Source organism: Furipterus horrens, unplaced genomic scaffold, assembly GCF_987537825.1.
Source record: "Furipterus horrens unplaced genomic scaffold, mFurHor1.1.pri manual_scaffold_16, whole genome shotgun sequence".
Classification (NCBI taxonomy): Eukaryota; Metazoa; Chordata; class Mammalia; order Chiroptera; family Furipteridae; genus Furipterus; species Furipterus horrens.
In genome coordinates, this window is record NW_028327186.1 from 8,374,404 (window position 1) to 8,395,056 (window position 20,653).

General features: G+C 46.4%; 1 protein-coding gene across 1 annotated transcript in view; it reads left to right on the plus strand.

Annotated features, from left to right (window-relative positions):
• AKAP13 (A-kinase anchoring protein 13) overlaps positions 1–20,653 on the plus strand; it is a 208,073-nt gene that overhangs the window by 52,618 nt on the left and 134,802 nt on the right. The window contains exon 2 of the mRNA XM_090263653.1: positions 1,607–1,650. Coding sequence (XP_090119779.1) covers positions 1,618–1,650 — 33 coding nt within the window. The 5' untranslated portion in view covers positions 1,607–1,617. The remainder of the gene's footprint in view (positions 1–1,606; positions 1,651–20,653) is intronic.

The following is a 20,653-nucleotide window of genomic DNA, read 5'->3' on the forward strand; positions in this document are numbered from 1 at the left end:
GGAGACAGTGCCCTGCACCAGGAAGTCTGATCCAGGGTGTGGCATGGGCCAGAGAAGGAACTGGGTGGGCGTGAAGTGGGGCTGGCAGTCCGCGTCGGGGAAGCCACCTGGCTGCGGGCACCCCCTGCCTGGGACCAGCAGCACACGTTGAAGCCTGCTGGCGATCAGTGGGTTTAGGAGCCTGGTTCTAGATTTTTTTTTCTAAGTATGTTAACTACTTTTTAGGTGAGTCTTAATCTCAGACGTACACATCCTGACCCAACTGGAAGATCTGTGGTGATTTTAATATTGAGAGGATTTTGTTCTTTGAATTACATGCTGTTACTAAGGCATCGCTCTTTATTCTAAACATTTGGTCATTGGTAACCTTTTATTTATTCTGTTTGGATTTCAGTTAATCTGTAGTGCTGTTTTGAGATCTGGTAGAACACAAAGTGTGGGATTTTATCTATTTTTTGCATGTATGAATTAGCATACATTTCTGTACAGTGTTTATATTGCTGGTGAGGATGCGCTTTAATTTAACTCAGTTATCAATTACAGATGGGTAAGACACTTCTTTAGATCAAATTGTAGTGAACTTACTTGGATCTGCTTCTCTGATTCTTAAGGAGATGGGATCAGCTTATTTATTCTCAGATTTAGGGTTTTTGGCAAAGGACCTGCCCTTCTGAAGTCCATGATTCCTGGACCATGATATTTTAGCTTAGATGAATCACAAGGTTCAGCTTTTAAGAACATGCCATTCTAATATTCAGGAATGTATTATACAATCTTGGGAGTTTTCTGTGAAGTTTTTCATAACTTTTTTGTGAGAATTCAGTTAGTGGAAGTAATGATAGGGAATTAATTCAGTTATTAATTTAATTTTAAAGAGGGTTGCAACTTCTAAGTTGTTGGAATCCATCTGTAACCCCCTTTCCTGAGAGTAGGGCAGAGAGGAAGAGGGAGCTCTGGTGTTCCCACTGCCACCTTCTTCTCTTTTTTCTTTTTTAATCCATTGGTTTGAGTGAGAGATGGAGGGAGAGAGAAACATCGGTTTGTCGGTCCACTCATCTGTGCATTCATTGGTTGGTTCTTGCATGTGTCTTGACCAGGGATTGAACCCGCGACCTTGGCATGTTGGGACGATGCTCTAACCAACTGAACTATCTGGCCAGGGTTGTTTTTTTTTTTTCTTTTTTTTAAACCCTGCCATCCCTCTTTTCCCCAAGGCCCCCTGGTGGGACTGGGAGCAGCATTTGGTGAGTTTGAGGGATTATGGAAAAGCATGGCTGAACATACACTGTTTTTACTCTAGTGGTAACTGCTTTTCATATCCTGTTGGTTGTTGAAATTTCTTTTATGACAGTGAAACCTTTTTTCTTTATTTTTTCAGTCGGAAACATTGTCTCGCCAGTTAAAAGATTGAATCTGGAGTTTCGCAATCTTTGACCTTCTTGCCTTCCAAACCTCTCAGGAAAGCTGGCTGGGTACCCAGTGATCTCAGACTTCTGATGCGCCCGGAAAGCCGCCCTTAGCGTCTGGGGCTTTAGGTGGTCTTTATATTTTTGGTGGTAACTTCTAATTTTATTCTTATTTATTTCTTTTCCTTTTCCTTTTTCAGTGTCCTGGGTCATGAAACTTAATCCACAGCAAGCCCCACTATACGTGAGTAAATCGTGAAATTTCTTTTCATTTTGCGCTTTCCTATCCTGTTTACTTGTTAAAATAAACTCCAACACGCTGTCAGGTTGATATTATCAGAGGAATTTTGAACCGTCTGCACGTGCATTTATTGATTCAGTAAATGCCAAGTGACGAGCGTGCGTGGCTCTGAGCTGAGTGCAAACGGTGCCTGTCAGCCTGGGAGCGAAACTGGCCGGGGTGACAAGGTGCACATACAAAACTGTTGTGTCGCTCTGCCTAGTGATCTGGTGGCTTCTGCGGAGCTGCCGCCAGTGTGCGTCCCCCGCGGGGCCGCTAGGGGGCGCGCTGTCGCTGGCTCGGGGATCTGCGTGGCGGCCGCCGGACCGCTGAGGTCACGGGCACCGAGGCCGTCCCGACGGAGAAAAGGAACTGGGAAATGTCAGTCCGCGGGCGAGGCGTTCGGGTCTCTGCTCCTGGAGACAGAGGTAAAGCACACACGGGCAAGAAGAGCATGGTGAAGTTTTCCTTTCGGTTTCCGTTTTGAACCTGCTTGGGGCATCATCAGCAAGCAAGAGAAAGCTGTTAGGACCTCAGGAAACACCACGGGAGCCTGAGAACATAAAACACGCCCAGATCTCACGGCACGTAATGAGAGAGACTTCCGTGAAGCCCTTTTTAAAAACATGTATCCCAAGTTTAATTTTCCATTTCACATGGTTTTTAAAATTTTTAAATGTTTTACTCAAAATAAGTTGACATTTGCAGAAAAGTTGCAGCAATAACCTCTGTTCATCTCTTACTAACATTTAGTCACATTAGCTTATCATTCTCTGTGTTACATATTTTTTGAATCACTTCAAAGTTGCAGGCATCCTACCCTATAGCCCTAAATACTTCCTAGGAACTAGGACGTTTCTCTTTCATAACCACAGTGCAACTAACACAAACAGGAATTATAACATCGATGTAACCCTTTTACGTAACACAGGTCCGTACCCACACTTGTGTGATTATCCCACTAATGTCCTTTATAGCATCCTCCTCCGGCCCCTCCCCCACCCAGGATTTAATCTGGGACCACACGTCGTATTTATGTCTGTTTAGCATCTTAATCCAGAATAGTTCCTCTCCTTCTCTGTCTTTTATCGTATTGATGTTTTGGAGTATTATAGACCAGTTACTTTGTAGCAGTTTTGGTTTGTATGATGTTTTCTCCTGATTTTGGCAGGAATACTGCATAAACGATGCCCTGATTGGTGCATCGGATTAGAACACATGCTACATTTTTGTCCAGTTGTTGAAGATGTAAACTTGGATCCCTTGGTTATGGTGGTGTTGAGTTTGCACAATTTAATTGATCTGTTCCAGAGGAGCTGGGAATTTAAAGGAGGTGCTCTGATGGTTCACTTCCCCCCTTTAATACCTACACTTCAGATTTCCAGTGACGTTGTTTCTGGTTGGAAGCACCTTCTGCATATTGGATTTTCCTAACACGGGACACCCTTGTTCTCCCTAAGGTGTGCCCTTGAATACAAGCAGAAGGGCTGATGTTAGCAGACAGCACATTGTGACTGATTCAGTGCCTGAGGCTTGGACAGAGTATTGTCTCCGCCCTTGTGGGTACACACGGGGTTTTTGAACAAATGTAATCCCTAACTGAGCCGTTGCAGCCACATTTAATGTGGAACATAGTAGGCTCTCAGTAGCCATGCAGTGAACAATCGTTGAGTGAACGAATGAAGTACAATTTAGACAAGACTATAAAATTGTAGTAAACTTACCTTCTTATTAACAGAACAACTGCTTTTCTTAAAGCTGCTCATCTGTTTCCCAAGTTTATTTTTTAAAAATTTAAAAAGATTTTATTTATTTATTTTTAGAGAGAAGGGAAGGGAGGGAGAAAAAGACAGAGAGAAACATCACTGTGTGGTTGCCTCTTGCACGACCCCAACTGGGGACCTGGCCGGGAACCCTGACTGGGAATCGAACTTATGGCCCTTTGGTTTGCAGGCTGGCGCTCAGTTCACCCAAGTTTCTTTGTTAATCACTGTTTGTAGGCCCAGCATACTTAGTGATGTCATCTTTGTGATTGAAGGTGTTGCTAACAAGGAAATAAATGTGATAATCATGTCTTTATTGTGCTTATGTAGCCTTTCCTTTACAGTTGTAAGGAAATCTATACAGCTTGTCTGATAGAGTTTTAATGTAGAGATAACTAATATCTTACAAATTGAAAAGGCATACTAGAAATAGTGCCTGTTATCTATTGAGTCCCGAATTTACTATCTCTAGTCCTAATGGGACTTATGGTCTGGGCCGCTTGTTTGTGAGATTGCTAATATGTTTTTATGAACACAGTACATGTGCCCTTCGGCTCCATAGGCCTTCTCACTGTCAAGATAAAAGCATAGACTTTTCCCAGAAGGGGTAGGAGATGAGGACTGCTGCCAGATGATAAAAGAAAAGGCCAGGCACATGAAACAAATGTTGCTATTTATTTATAAAGCAAGCAAAATAGGCCCTGCCACCACCCACACACTAAACTCTACCGACCTAGCAACCTAACAACCGGGCGCTAATAACAGTAAACAAATCCGCCCCCAGACTAACAGCTGAAAAGGAAGCAAGGTTTTTCAGCTTCCGGAGGAAGAGGAGGAGAAGGAAGAGGAAGGGGTCTTGGGATGCCTCTCATCTTAGGCTCCAGGCTTATTCTAGAAGAGGCCTGTGGAGGCCAGGCCTGAAGCTCTGTAGGGTACAAAATGTGTCGAGAAGAAAGAGACCTGGGTTAATCCCATACTTCACATGCCAGAGGAAGTCACTTTCCTCTCTGTCACCGTTGCACTCTTCTGGAGAAAAAGTTGTGACGATGCTCCCAGTTCATGTCCCACAGTCAGGTCTACCCATGGGAATGAACTTGGTGGGACAGCTCAAGGCTACAGAGAAAATCGATGAGTCATAGGAATCATTGTATTTTGGTGGGTGTGGTGGGGTGGAGCTCAGTCTTCTGGAAGAGCTACAGAGCAATGGAGGGATTTGCCTGAAGTTTCGTGGGAGTTGTGATAGACCCGGTCAGGCAGCTGAATCTGCCAGTAATGAGCTTAGCCAGTGTCACAGGGTTCCGAGGGTCCCCGTGGGCACTGAGCGCTTTGTGGCTAAGGGTACTCCAGAGTGGGCTGGCGCCGACCAAAAAGGTGTATCTTGCTGATGCTTTGCTAACTAACATGGTGATAGGAGTATGTTTAAGGAGGGAAAACTTGGTGTGTGTTTCTCAAATTCTTCAGTTATAAGCTTGTTTTTTGTGTCCCTAAGGTTTGTGGTCTATTGAACACACATCTCTAGGTCTCCTTCCGGAAAGCCAAAAGTCATTTTCTGTTACAAATTAAATACTTTTTAAAACCAGAGGGATACTCAGATATAAGCTACAAAGGCTGCTCCAAGGTTATATACGGGATAATTATCATTACCTGCCATGCGCTTGGGGTAAAACCCATATCTCTTAGACTTGCAAGGAGAAGAGCCATTGCAATTACAAAACAGATGTTCAGAACCCCAACAGATCTGGTGTATTGCAGCCCTCCTTTCCCCCTTCTCCTGGGTGCTGAATGTTCTTGCATGTGACTGCTTCTGGGAGGAGTCAGAAACATCCTGGCGACAGAAGAACATTTGATCAGAAAGGATATCTTCATTTCTTTCTCTGAAATGTAAAACAAAGCAATAGCCAGTGGTTGTAATGATTTCCGTTAGACTAGGGACCCTTTCTTACGATGGTGGCGAGGTTCTTCTGTGTTTTCCCAAGGAAGGGAGAGGAGGGGAGCGGACTGGTGTTGGTCAGAAACCGCTCTTGGCAAGGTGGGCACTTAGCACACATTTCCCTGGTTTAATCTTCACAGCAGACATGCAAGATGTGGTAAATGTTTTCACGTGACAGCCAGGGAGGTGGGGATTCAAAGGAGTGACAACTTGTCTGAGGTGGCACAGCTGTGCTGGCCTGTAGCGGCCAAGTCCCATGAGTGACACCCAGCGCCCGTTTCAGCCAGGGGCGTCGGAAGAGTGTGTCCATTCGACGCCCTGGTAGATCGTGAGGAAAACTTAGCAGACTGATTTCCTGCCACCACGTTGCATTCATGTGGACGCTGGGCTTCTGTCTCCAGCCTCCGTGAAGACTCGGACCCTCTGTGGTGAGTTAATGTGCCCTGTGTATGCTAACCGGTCAGAGCAGACCTTAGAGCCAGAAGGGGAGAGTGGCAACGTGCTCAGAAAGAAGAGGTTTTAAAACTTCGAGCAATTAAAAGTATTTGTTCTTAAAAGAGTGCATCAATAATCAGATTTTTGAAGGGCCACAGAATTTGGGTTCCCCCTTCCTGACTGTTCTGAGTGGTTCATTGTAGAGAAGAGGACCTAGTTTTTGGTAGTGGTAGCATTTTCTCACCCTTCCTGGGAACTGTAATAACCTGGCTGGGCCTCTTGCCCGGCTGTTAGCTTACACGTTGCTCGGATGCAGAGAGAGCTTTATCAGCCTGCCGATCTCTTAAACGAATAACCTGCACTGCCTTAACAATACAGCTCCGATGGGTCGGCTCCAACATTCTGTAGACTGGTGGCCCTTTCCAGCCAGATCCGAGCGCTGTGTTTAAATAAGGACACTTTATCACAAGTGCCAAAATAAATAAGGAAATCAAGTGTTCCTTAATGTAGCTTTTGATGGTTTTACAGAACAAGAACTTCATTTTCCTTCTGTTGGATTTTTTAATCCGCCTCCAGAAATTTGCTTGGACATTAATACACTTTGCATTTGCAGGCAGCATTTTCTTATGTTTCCTCGGTATTTTCAGAGCAGATGAAGATACATCAATCAGGGCCTGCCTACAGGATGCTTTTACAGTAACTGGTGTTTCTGAAGCATCTGAAAAATTGTGGGACGCAAGGTTGGAGTTCTAACATTTCCATTTGGTTCTAGAGGAGTCTTCCTATCCTAGGAAGACTGAAACGCGGTCCTCTGTGCCTTTCATTCATTCAGTATTTGGGAAGCACCTGTTGAGCCACTGGAAGATCTGTTCTTCAAGGAATAGATTCTTTCACAAGGGCTCCGAGGAAGGGGGGGTGGGGGGCGGAGGTTAAGTGACAGCACCAGCAATACCTGTTCAGGAGCTGGAGTTACACAGGCAGGGACGGTTCACAGCAGAGCAAGAAATGAGACATCGGTAGAAGTGACTGGGGAGCCCGCAGGAAAGAAGGGGCCTCTGCTGGCCTGGACGGAGGGACTGTGGAGAGAGCGAAGGGCAGAGGGAAAGAAGGGAACGCAGCTCTGAAGGCAGGCGGGCGGGGGCATGCTGTCGGGGGTCGGGGGGGGGGGGTCGGGCTTGCCTGGAGGGGGCAGTTGGCACTGGAGATGCCGTTTGGTAGGTACAGTCACTCTGTTCATGGCAGTAGTCACCAGCCACCCTGACTGTTCATATCAATAAAAGGAAATCACATAAGAATTCAGGTCCTCTGTCGCAGGGAGCTTAGTTGCCGCACGCGGCTCGTGGCTACCATATTGGTGCAGATGTGGAGCATCTCCGTCACTGCGGGAAGTTCTGTGGGCCAGCACTGATACAGGGAGCATGGGCTTCTGCATAGCGAGATGGGGAGTCCTGGGCAGCTCTCTGACCAGGCAATAAATGGCGGCATGCTGAAAGCAGTACCCAAGGAACATTGATCGAGAGGTGCAGGGCGCAGAGGGGGCGCAGTGGGGGGCTGCCACGTGCGAGGTCTGCTCTTCCCTGTGCTGGCGTGCTGAGTGGGACGCCAGGGGCCTAAGCTGCCCCGAAGGAGGAACGAAGGGGTTTTGTCTGCAAGCATCAAAGAGCCACAGTGGGGTGACCACTGAGGATCCCAGCACAGAGGAGAGGGTGAACGGTGTGGTAGGGACAGTGGGGAGTGTTAGGAGAAGGAGCTGCCTGGGAGGTCTGAGGGAGAGCATTTCTGTCTTTCCAGCAGCCTTCGGGCTGGCAGCGAGGGTTAGGTGAAGGGTGGGTGATATGTCAGACACATTGCATGGGGGCGGACAGAAATTTAGAAAGTGTCTAGTTTTTAAAGAGACCCATCTCCTCTGTTTTGATGCAGCGCAAAGGCATGTGAACGTTACATCGCGTGGCTCCCACTTCTCTCCTCTCCGTGCCACACTGCTCTTCACAGCCCTTTCCCTTGTTCTCTTAGAGGCAGGAGAGGAACGACCACTTACCGAGTACCTTCCACGCAGGGTGACGTACACGCGGGACCTCCTGCCCTCGCGTGGCCCGTGCTGCGGAGGAAGGAGCAGAGCCAGCAGAGGTGAAGCAGGGATTGGGACTCAGAACTCCGGCCCTTCCTGTCCAGTCTCTGCGAGAAGCATGGCTTCCCTCTCGGCTCCTCAGGTTGATACCTCCCGCCTTCGGCCGATAGCTGGAAGCCTGGTGCTTCTATCTCGTTTACACTGAGCGCTGTCTTTAGCATTGAATTTCACTTGCTCTTCCTCTTTCAAGTGTAAAATAGAGATCCTATAACAATTGTGCGTTCACAGCAGTAATTGGTGTGGGGGGTGACCTGGACCGACTTCCAACTGGATTGTTCTAGAATGCTGGTTTTCAAAGCATGGTCCCTAACCAGGAGCCTCACTAGGAACTTATTAGAAATGGACACTGTCATGCTGCACCCAGACCTACTGAATGAGTGCTGGGGTGTGGGGCCCCACAAGCCATTTTTAATAACCCTTTCAAATGATTCTGATGCACCGTAAGGGTGAAGCCCCTAAATGAACAAGAAGGATCATGTTGAAGGCCCCTTTCATAGGCATTACATTGGGTAGGCATAGGACTTTCAGCACGGCTCTTAAACCTGTCAGCCGCGGGTGACCGTGAAGACATGTGGGGAATTACACACACTAAGTAGGATGTTATTTCAAGAGAACAGATCCGGGACTTCTTTTTTAAGGCTAGATTTCTAAGTGAATCTATACTAGATTATAATTATTATTTTTTATACTAGATTATTGACTGGAAATAATATCAAGCTGTGTACAATTTAACGTAGATATGGTTATCTCTCTATTAGGAAGTAGTAATGATTTTCAATCGTCAGTTAAGGGAGCGAATGCTTCACACTATTTTTCACAGTATTTTTTATGTCATTTAAGATGTCTCCTGAGTCCTTCCTTGTGTTATCAGGAATCATTAAAACCAGACCTCAGATCTGCTTCGTTCCTAGTTAGCAGAGCAGGTCATGATGCACATGGAACTGATAAGAGTGCTAGGGTTTTGGAATGAGCTTGCAGGTAGATAGGCTTTGGTAACTTATTTCTGTACGGCATACATAAAAACAGCATTCCGAAGCCAGCATCTGGGAGTTTAAACCTCCCTAGTGTGGGCCGCGTGGTGAGTGAGCGGGGGCCTCAGGTCAGCCTGTCTCAGCTCTTCCTTCAGTCCTGCCTAACAGGCTTCGTATCTCGGCTCTCCGGTATACCGAACCCCTCTGCAGCGTGCACACGCGTGTGCGCACACACACACACACACACATGCCCCAAGAGAACTGTGCATCTTACAGGATTCTTTTCCTGTCGCTTGTCACTTGTTTCTGGGGAGCCAGTCCTGAATCTTCAGCCTCTTGTAGAATCCATCACTCCCCGCTCCGCGCCCAAGTACTCTGCACAGACTTTATTGTATGTAATGTCTCAGACACTTCACATAAGTGTCCTTTACATGCCTTTTCCCCTTTATTCTGCAGCATGTATCTTGAGGGCAGAGACTTTAATTTGAATCGTTCCAATTGCTTGCTTTTTCATGTCAATTTCTGTCATAGCACGGGGCACATAACAGGTGCCCAGTGGTTTTGATCAAATAGAATTAAAGCTGCTGTTGAGGGAAGAGCTTTACCTCGTGCATGGATGATTATTATAAATAAATGTCTGGCCAGAGATGGGAGCTATTTTGGTAAGATTTATACCCCCAGGGGAAGACCACTGTAAATCATCAGTCGGGAGAGGCAACCACGCAGGGGCTTTGTGACCTGGAACCAAGACAAAGCGTTGCTTTGCTTTGCCCCCCGAGATGGGGACTTCAGGGAAACTTGGGGCAGATACTCGGTGAAAATAATTCCAGCCCAGGCTATTTAATACTTCTGAGTTGTGTATGGGCTGTGTAGTTAGACCTTTCTGTGTTTGTTTCTGTCCGTGTTGATCTTGTTTTATTGCTCTAAGAATGAGTAGGAATTGTTTTCTTATTTTACAGATGGGGGAACCGAAACAGCAATATTTATAAAGTTCTCTTCTGCTCATTGTAAGACTATAGAGATTTTCACTGCCGTCTTTGGAATTTGCTGTGTCATTTGAGATGAGACTGTTCAGTAGATTCATAAATTCAGCCCCTGACTCTGTAATTCAGAGATCGGTAACTAGCTGCATCCAAATAGAAAGTTAGGAACATATGCAGAAACCACATGTCTTTGAAAGATGCACTGATCTATTGATTGATGGACTACTGCTGCACGTGTTTAGTACTTTTCCTCTTTGCCCTACGTTTCTTCCCCAGAGATTCTCACTGTTTCCTCTTACGTGCGGATTGTAAGGTCCCTGTCCTCAGTGCAGAGACCATCATCTGTGCTTTCAGCGTTTGGTTTGTCCGTTTGCTCGTTCTTAAAGCAAGAAGGAGCTGATGGCCCTTGTGCATCCTCAGGGCCCTTCACAAAGCTCCGTGCCTGGAGAAGCGCTGACCCCATGTGCCGCTCGGAGCGTCTGGCAGGCAGGGAGGAATTCTCAGCTGTCTCCCTTTGTTATGTCCACAGAAGGCAATGTGAGTTTTATCTCACTGCCCAGGCGCTGCTGCATTCCTTTTTAGGTCCACGGGACCCACCCGTCTGATTGTGGGCTCATTTCCTGCCATTCCTCTCACCCTCTCGCGCGGGTTCCAGGCCCGTGGTGATCTTACCCTGCCCTCACGCATGCGGGTTCCTGCTCAGTCACCTCACGCACCTCTGAACTCTGCTCTTAAGTATTCGGTTTTGCTGACATGGTCTGGTTCGTCCCATCTTGTGTGGTTAAGGGATCCTGGCGGCATAATACTAAGAAGCTGTTTCTCCCGGCCAAGAGCTTTCCTCCACACGCACCCCCACCCCCATTTTCCAGATCTCTTTGAAATTGGTCATTTTATCCTTGACACAGAACATGATTAGATGTTCACATTTTCCTAAGTCTCAGAATTCAAAGTGGATCTTCTCCTTCACCATGAGCCAAAAATGGGCTGAAAAATGTACATTTTCTAGGAAGTCCCCTGGGGCACTTACTAGATGCTGCCAGTCCTGGGGACAGCACTGTGGGAGCCTATGGAGAGAGAAGTGCAGGAGCTTAGGACTCATGTGCAGGTGCGTGTAAGTGCCTGCACTCCGCTAAACCAGCCGTGGGAGCTGTGCATGCTTCATCTGTAAGATTCAGCAGGGTAATACCTACATTACTGGGTTTTTGGTGAGGATTAACTTGGTATTAAAATGACAACACTATCTAGCATTTATTGAATCCTTACTAAGTACAGGGACTTGGAGAAGACTCCACTTTTCAAGAGTTAAACACTGTCCCTGCACATACAGATCTACGACGTGGGGTTGCTCAGCACCCCTGCCCTCCCGGTCCTTATTTAAGAAGGCCGGGAAATGTGTGATGCACCTTAGAGAGATTTTCATAAAGCTAATCTATTTCTTTAAAGAAAAGACAACAACACTTTAAAAGGAAAACTTAAAGAACACTGGATGTTTATGTGAAATGATTTTATCAGTCATGCCGGGTAGAAGAAATTTTACTACTATTTGCAATGATAGGATAGTCCTTACTGCCCTCAGGATGGACTCCTGTTGGCCATCGAAGAATTTCCGGGCAGTCACTTGATGACATTGTACTTTAGAGTCTTCTGTTGCCTCCTGGTGTGGAGAGGGCTGGCCTAGAAGCCTGGAGAGCCAACTTCATGGATGATTTTTAGAGGGAAGTTGAGGGAACTGACCAAGGAAGCCACGTGGATAAGTGTCCGAGTGGGCGAGAACAGAAAACCATTTCAGCCAGCTGCTCTGGGAGGGGAGAGAGGGATGAGGGATGGGTTTATTTAATCACTTCCAATTTTTTCATTAAATTCTTATGAAGAATTAGTAAAAATTGCCCAGCCGGTGTGGCTCAGTTGGTTGGGCATCAGCCCCCAAACCGAAAAGTCACCAGTTGGGTTCCTGGTCAGGGCACATGCCTGGGTTGGGGGTTCGGTCCCCAGTGGAGGTGCATACCGAAGGCAGCCAGTCCGTGTTTCTCTCTCACATCAGTGTTTCTCCCCCTTTCTTCCTCCCTCCCTTCCCCTCTCTCTAAAATCAAAAAGAAAAAGAACAAAGCCTGTATGTTCTCTGCATTTTAGCCAAAGATCTGGTCCCCATAGGGAAAGGGAGACTGCCTCTTTAAGTGCTGACCTAATTACTGCAGCAGCTCCAGAAGCTGTGAAACATTTGTGGGAGGAGAGACTGGGTTTTTTCTTTTTTTTTCTTTTAAGCCACCAGCCAACACCCTTCAACCAACTGAGCTTTGCTTGGTAAGAATAGACTGAGCAGCAGGCTTGTGCATTGAAACAAAACGCTTAGGCTTAGACTCTTAGGATTTTTAAAAACACTCTTTTTAAAGGAACCTTTCCTTTAAGGAAACCATAAATTAAATGATTTCCAAACTTTTTGTAGTTTGATTCCTTTTACAGCTGAAATTTCAAGATTTTTCCCCGCGAGGGAGAAGATGGTCTCTAAAACCACACAGAACTCCGCAGGGTTACTGAGCGCCATCTGCTGGTTTTGTTTTAATGGACCAAAGAGGTGGTGCTTGGAAATCCTGAAGAATTTGCGTATATCTTAGTGTTACAGAATTATGAAGCTGGAAGACAGAACAGATTTTGATTATTTTTAGTCGTAGTACTTAAAATAATCACTTTCTGTTGGTGTTGGGAAAGGTGAGGCCTTGGGCTGGCCTCTACACGTAGGGGATGGATTGCACACGAGGACACAGGTTAGAGGGATTTCATTGCCCCGCGTCTTTGGCGAAGGATTAGCCCGATGGAAATAAAAGGGAGCGTTACGTGCCACACACTTTCTGACCTGGAGAGCAGCGGGTCTGTGGACATGGACTGAATTTAGTTTATGCCAAAGACCAGTAAGTCTCTCAGCGGACTTCTGTTACTCTTCATTGGGCTCCTTCGTGGCATCTTTTAAGGAAAGTTTCATAAAAAGGACTTTGCTGGACAGTCTGGAGAGCTGGTTTTATTGTGAGGGGAGTGAAGAGTATTGGAATATTTTTCCATGTAGGGAGAGACCTCCCAATCTCAAACCACCTAATAACACACCTCCTTCAGACACACTCGTACATTTATGTCAGTGCTTATCTTAGAGGTGCTCAGGACGCTGCTTTGCTCAACTGTGCCGTGTACATCTGCCGTCTGTTTTCCTAGAGCGCTCCATAGGTTATGCAGCGCCGATGTGACTCACGCGTCTTCTGGTAACTAAAGCTGTGATCTCCATCCGGGTGAATTCCAGTGTAAAGGAGGCCGAGGAATGGCACGTCGGGGTGCTTACGGGGATAGAAATGCAAGAAAATCGACATTTGAGGTTCGCTTCTATTACATGACGTTTTGTTAGTTCCATTGTATCCAGAATTTAAAACCACTCACGTCTGAATAATTTTGGGTTCAGTTTGCAGCCTTTCCCTTCTTCCCAAACGCCATCCCTGTCCGCTCACTGCGACTGTCATCTGTTTCAAACAGGATTTGAGGACAGGCGAGGGAGAGTTCTTTTCCTCGGGCCCCTTCCAGCGGCCTGTCTCTGAGATGTCGCTGTGTTTAGCCTCCCGCCCTGACCTCTGCTCAGCGTAGCGCCCAGTGCCGCCTCTAATTCCTACGGTACTTGACCCTGGCATTGTATAGCTGCCGTTATTGCTTTGTGGGCGTCTTTCTCCCTTAAAAGCCCGTGACCCCAGGAGGTTAAGACCTGTCTTACCGCTTAACCTTAGTATCTACCACAGTACTGCACCCAAGTGCTCAGCCAGTGTTCTGTTAAATGAAGCAAATGACATGCAAGATGAACTCAGTATTTTGCTTATATGTAGCATTTTAAGTTTTGTGTTTTAAGAAGGGTGAAATGTTTTCGGTTCAACTTACCAAACACTAATTGAGCACTTCCGTGAACCGGGCCTCATCTCTTCTCCAGCTTCACGGTACACGGGTGGGCTTTCGGAAGGCGCGTTCCTGCCCACGGGGACCTGGCTTGGGCTTTGAGCACGGTGGGCGCAGCCCTTTCTCCGCAGTCGTTCCGGTCAAACCCTTTGAGGCAGAGATGGAGCGGCCGTCTCCTGTGCCACCTGGAGGTGCTGCTGTGGGTGCTCACTGTCACCTGATCACGTGACAGTCTGTCTGTGTGCACATCGGGTCCAGGCTCCTGGAGGGCCCGTGCCTGGAAGTATTTCTAGGACCCAGCTGACGGCCCAGACAAAATACATTTAACAAAAGGTACAGCATGCTTGCTTAGCACGAGCGGATGAACGACTGAAGGCCATGGAAATGGGAGCAGAATAGAAAGGAAGGTAACAACTGCAGTAATTAACCCGCCTAATGGGCTGGAGTAAAAGTTTTATACTCCTGGTAAAAAATAATGAAATCACAGAGTAAATAATCATACAGTAAAGTCAAAATATTTTAAATGTTCTAAGGCTCGTTGACTTATCACCATTAATGTTTGTTATTCATATTTTCAAATATTTATATTTTAGAAAGAATCCTAACGGATAGCAGCCCTGTATAAATACCTATATTTGGCAGCAGTAAGTCATTTGCAAGTTTTCTTTAACTTTCATTAATCCAGAGTAGCTTTCTGCCTAATTAGTACAGATTACCAAGTGTAGTTTGTGTAGATTATGTCCTTCCCTAAGGCTTTTGTAGTTACTAAGGGTATTCACAAGATGGTTAAAATAAAGAGAAATCTGAAGTATTTTAGATGACGGGAAATTAACTGGATCATGAATCTAGGATGTGATATTTATTTTAGTTAAGCAAATGAGCTCTCTGGAAGGCTTCAGAAAAGAAAATAAATATTAATTTTCTGGTGGCAGAGGCCCGGCGGTGCGTGTCCTGGTCTGGGGATGAGGCGCAGGAATAGATAAATGGCGTGTCGCGTAAAGGCCCACAGAAAGGCTGGAGGAGAACGAAACGGGGCTTGAGTTTGCTGCTTTTCTGTCTTCAAGTCTCTCCTCCATCGCCTGCTCTTTCTTAAAAATCCTTCCTTTGGGGGCTGCAAGTCCTCGAACCCTTGCCTCGCCGGCGCCTCTGGTCCTCTGTCCTCTGATTTTTCCTCTTCTCTGGCTGGCGTTTCCTTGTTGGTCTGTTTCCCCAAATCAGTCTCTTCTCCCTGCCCTTCCATTTGGGGGTGCCAGGGTCTAGTCCTTGGCCCTCTGCTGCCGTGGAAAGAACCCTTCTGCTCCCAAGGCTCCTTGACTTCTGCAGCTTGACTGTCAAATGGGCCTCACCAGCCCAGTCCTTTTCTGACTCGCTGTCCTGCTAACTCCCTGTTGGGTACGTAACATGTAGAATTTTCCATCCCGCTGGTATAGGAAACGTGAGGTTTAAAGCGGATTGTCCTTTCTCACAGATCAGTCCCCCACCCCACCCCTCCCCCACCCCACCCCCTTAGGAGGGGCCACCTGCTCTGTTCATGCTGCTTCCTGTTCACTCTGGCTTTGTCCAGCCCCACCCCGTGCTCACCAGACTGCATCGGGTTATTTTCAGCAGAAGGCCTCTCTCACATTTATTTCCTTTGAGATCAGCTTGCCACCAGAGCAGTTTAAGTTTTGTTACGGCGCCCCGTGTTTCTGTACTGCTTTCCCCAAATGGTCTCGCGTCTCTTTTTCCTGGGTGGGAGGCTGCCGCGGGGTAACCTTTCTGGAACCCTTGCTGCTGTTAACACGTCAGGCCCCCCCCCCACCCCCAGTTTTCTCCTAATGTGTCGTATCACACAAAGCTGTGTTTTTTCTTGCCTACTCAGGTTCAAGTATGAATCATTCTTTATTTTTTAAAAAATCAGAAAACACAGGAAAGCATGAAGCATATTAAAATTGGCCTCAGCCACTATCTAGGACTCAGTGCTATTAAAATTTTGATGCCTCCTTTTCTTTCTTTCTTTTTTTTTAAATGTGTGTTTTCAGCATCTGCTGCTTATTCTAGATAAAGGGGATATTTTAGTGAATAAAACATGCTCTCTTGGGGCTTACATTTTGATAAATAATAATAGTTGTCATTTATTTACTTAGATATAACTGACAGAACATGGTTGCAGGCGCACAGCACAGTGATTCGGTGTTTTGTGTACACCGTGAAATGCTGTCACAGTACGTTCAGGTAACGCTTCCATTACCACGGACAGTTACAACCTCTGTTTTCTGTTTTGGTGGTGGGAACTTTTAAGATCCATCTTAGCAACTTCCAAGTAGACAGTGCAGCGTCCGTAACGAGTTAAAATGTAGGCGCCGTCTGTGCGCTGCCCTGTTGGGCTTTCCGTCTGCTGTAACTGACACGCACTGAGCACTTGTTGCGGGTGCTTCCCTTTTACCCGTCACTGCTCCTTAGAACAGCCCAGTAAGTGTGGTTGCCGCCTTCTCTTAGGGCACACAGGCTTTAGCACGACCCAGCTTAAACAGCTAGGAAGGGGTGCCCCACACTGTGACGCGGGCAGAGACCGCGCAGTCAGCCGCTGCGGCAGGGGGCAGGTGGGAGGCCGAGGCTGAGTTCGGAAGCACCCCGGCTTAGGCGGCGGGAACCGCAGCGTCTGTGGGCAGGACGCTTTCTGTGGCCTGCGCTGTCCTGCCTGCCCTTGCCTCGGGTTTGTGTGCGTACTCAGTAGCGAGCCCCCACTTCTGTGCCCCAGAGGCCGTGGCTCCTCGTGATCGGGCCTGCTGACCCGTTCTCGGGGATGTGATGGTCGTAGAGGCGTGGGGAAGCTCCTGTTTGCGACATTTGCCAGTGTCAGTGGTATCAGTCCTCCCGTGAAGGCTGGCTGGCACCAGGCTTCAGCACCGCGTCACTGAATGTGGCACTGGCAGCAGACACATGTGCGTGCTGGTAGAGAAGCAGCGACCCCCCCGTTGTAATAGAACGCCCTCCCCCCCATTGCCGATGCAACAGCTGGGATAGAATAATGAAGACGTGGTGACGAGTTTGGAGGATTCATTACTTTTGTTTTCCACAATCTAATTGTACGCTTACATAATTTAATTTTAAATGATGGCTACGTTTAGCAACTGGCTTTCGGAATTCCTGCAAACAGGATGATCACCTCTCGCCCCGCCGCACAAGCCAGGCCCAGCACCCCGTCGGGACGGTGTCGCCTGCAGGCGCCCGGTGGCTGTCGCCGCCCCGCTCTCTGAGACATCAGTGCCCTCCCTTCCTTTGCCGTTCCTCTCACCGAACTCCTCACTATCTCACTGCCCTCGTCTCCACCTGACACTGGGGTCCAGGCCGTTCTCTCTTTCTCCCATGCCTCGACACCGTTCTCCTCGCCATTTTATTTCTCCCTGACTGAGTGCTGGCCCCTGGAGGGCCTCAGCATAGCTGGCGTCTCAGACCGTGGAGAGTCTGCCAGCAGGAAGTTGGGCCTCATGTCAAGAAGAAATCCTCAATCTAAGAAAAGAAGATCTATCCCTAGAATTCTAGGTTAGATATATAAGTATATATAAAAGTGATTATAATACTGTTAATACAATATATAGTGCTATATAAAAGAGTTAAAGGTGATAAAAAACTGAGACCCCTAGCTACCATTTAAAACTCTTGTTTTTATTGTCAAATAAGTGATTGACTACATTGTTACATTTTGGGGATCACTTGTACCTAATGGGGCCTTGTATAGATTTTCTTTTCTATTTGTTTTGTGTTATCTGTCAGCAAAACTAATTAAGACCCTGAAAAAATTGTTAGGTTCAAGGTTACCTTTCTTATTAATGAAGAAACATGGAAAATATCTTTATAAGACCAGCACTCTGTTTCTTGGGTTTAGGCTATTGGAGAAGTAGAGACATAGATGTGTTCTCTTCTGGGGTTGGCTCAAACTAAAATTTTAATCAAGAATGTCTTGAAAATTGCCCTTGTTAATAAATTTGTCTGTTGTAATTAGAAATGCGACGGACTTTTTAATTGGTCGGTCAGATTGATTTATCTGTCTGTTCCATGGGGCTGGTCCTGCCTTTGGGCAGCAAAATCATTTACCAGGGAGATCCCTCAAGGGGGGGTGTAATTAAAGCAGCCGCCTCAGCAGAAGGGACTACTTAGATTTGTTTTTCATTTTTATTTTTTTAATCACCACTCTGCTTGCTTAATCTTTCAAGGCCAACTCAAGTAATACCAGGTGCCTGGTACTTCTGCAGTCAAACCGGAGTCATGTGGGGGAAACGCAGAGTAAGAATTTCTGTTGTTTGCTCTCAGTGACTGGGTCAGAATGCAGAGACTACTCCAGGGAGAAGAGGTACTTTAATTCTGAGTGCCTTTGGAATCTAAATCTCAAGTGACTTGCAAGTGATCAAGGCTTCTGTGCCCCCTTCTATTGCACTTCATATTTTGGGTAGTTTGACTTAATGTAAAAAGAAAAAAGAAGAAGAAGAAGAAACTATTCACCAAAGCTATGAAAGCAATTTGAAACTTATTTACTTTTGTCTTGGGAATGAAAAAAGAGGTCGATATTGAGAACTTTGTTTAAAGGATTTCAACTGCCTATTAGCCATCTCCCCTGTTCTCAGTGACAAGAGGGCCGCAGAGAGGAAATCCGTGATCTAAAAAAGAAAGATATATTCTTAGAATTCTAGGTTAGATACCTAAGTGAAAAAAAAATTTTTTTTTTCTGTAAGAATCCACATTGTACATAGTTTAGGTTTGAGGGCCATAGAGTCTCTGTCAGCCCCTCAGCCGGGCTGTTCCTCACCCAGTCTAGCCACATAAACGGTGTCTAAGCAGTGGGTGCGACCGTTTCAGTAAGACTGTTTTATTCACACTGAAATCTGAAAGTTGTGTAATATTCACGTGTTAAGGATAATTCTCTTTGGATATTTTTTTCAAACATTCAGAAATGTAAAACCCTTCCTCAGCTGTGAGCCGTACAGAAATGAGCAGAGGGCTGGCCGTGGCCCGTGGGTCATAGTTGGCGGCCCGTGGGTCATAGTTGGCGGCCCCTGGGTCATAGTTGGCGGCCCGTGGGTCATAGTGGGTCAGCCTGTCTGTGCCCTAGAGGACGAAGCTTTAGAACTGCGGCTTTCACCTTTTTTTTTTTTCCAGGTTATAATGATATTTCAGTCCCTTGAGAAACTCGCTCTTCTCATGTGCTGCAGACTTTTAGCTGGTTGTGGTTTCTCCTGCCAAAGGGAACATTCTACCAGCCGAAGCTTTTCAAAAATGTTTCCAGGAGAGGGGCTTATGCACAAATCTAAAGTATAAGTTGAAGGGCTGAATTCGGTGCTCTTCCTTGTGTGAGGGTGCTTTGGAATGTTCCAGCTCAGCATTTATAGCAGGTGACAGCCGATGTGTGGGTCGGCCTGACTTCTTACAGGCCACATTGAGCACATTTAAGCGCCTGCCACGTGCAGGGCTTTGGGACCTGTTCTGAGCTGTTTCCACAGTCAGCCTGTTGGAGCGTCTGTTAATGGACTTGATCTAGGTTTGACCTGAAGATTTTTTGTTTCCAGTGTTTGGTAAAACACCCCCTGCTGCTCCATGATGCTGCCGGGCTTAGGAAGTGCTGACCACAGGGTGGCGTGGTCCCCTTACTGGCCTGGCTTTCTCGTTGCTAGTACGAACAGGGAGAAGCATAGCTGTAAGGAATGAGGACTGCCTCCCTGACTTAACGCTAACATGGCATGGCTCTCTCTAAATTGGTTTTTCCATAGCGCATTATTAAGATTTACACAACACTGAACTTCATTACTTTAAACCACAGTGCTTTAAAAAGTTTTGTTTATGGTTACAACATGAATTATATAATGTTTATGATTGGGAGAATGGTAGTTAGGACTGTATTTCATAGAATATGTTTAATTTAGCCACTGACCTCAGTTTAACAAATTAACATAGGAAACTGCTAAAAGAATATTGCCAAGTAATTGCAGAGTCATGGGCAAAGTTACTGGCCCAAGATTTTTGTCTGACTCCAGGGGTTTAGTGACGGGGTGGATAAAGGAGAGTTGGGATTCCAGATGGTTAGGAAACACAAATTGTAAGAAGAGCGACCCTCCCATCCTAATAGATTAAGAATATTGTCATAAAGCTGCGTATGTTCCAAGAGTTTTCATATACATAGTGGGGAAAAGTAGGTGTACAGTTGTTCCCATGGAAAATAGTATGATAATCAATAAACAGTAATACAAGAATAAACTGTGTTTTGTGTACTCACGGCTGTAAATCTCCTGGTCCCCTGCCCGGTGTTAGCTGTGAGGAGAGAAGGTATTATCTTCATGTACGTGCCTGGGCTTACGCTCTTTGCACTGTACCGTTACCAGGCCAGCTCTGTCAGAGGCCCTCCACCCGCGCTGGAGAATGGGTGGGTCAGTGAGGACTTCTAGGCAGTAGAATATGGAGAATTATTGCTGCAACTGGAACACAGTCTAGGCTGTAACTCATAAGTATACTTCCTCTATTCTCTCCACCTTATTTTTGGATTTTCCTTGAGTTCTCCTTTTTTCCCCATTCACCAAGCAAATACACCATCTGTTAGCTTTTGAGTTTCCGTGTGTGTCTAACCATCTGCAATAAAATGTAAGCTTAAAGGGGACAGAAATCTTACTTTTAGGTCATTTGGTATTCTCAGTGCCTAGAATACTTCCTGGTATACGAGCGCCCGATCGGGGTTTATATTTGTGTAAACCTCTTAGAATGTGTCACCGTTGCGACGATACGTGATTTTCCCTTAAGTGTGACGTTTGGGGAAGGCGGACTCCTGAGAGGAACCTTACTAACGCGGCCGTGCTCTGTCTTTCCCTCTC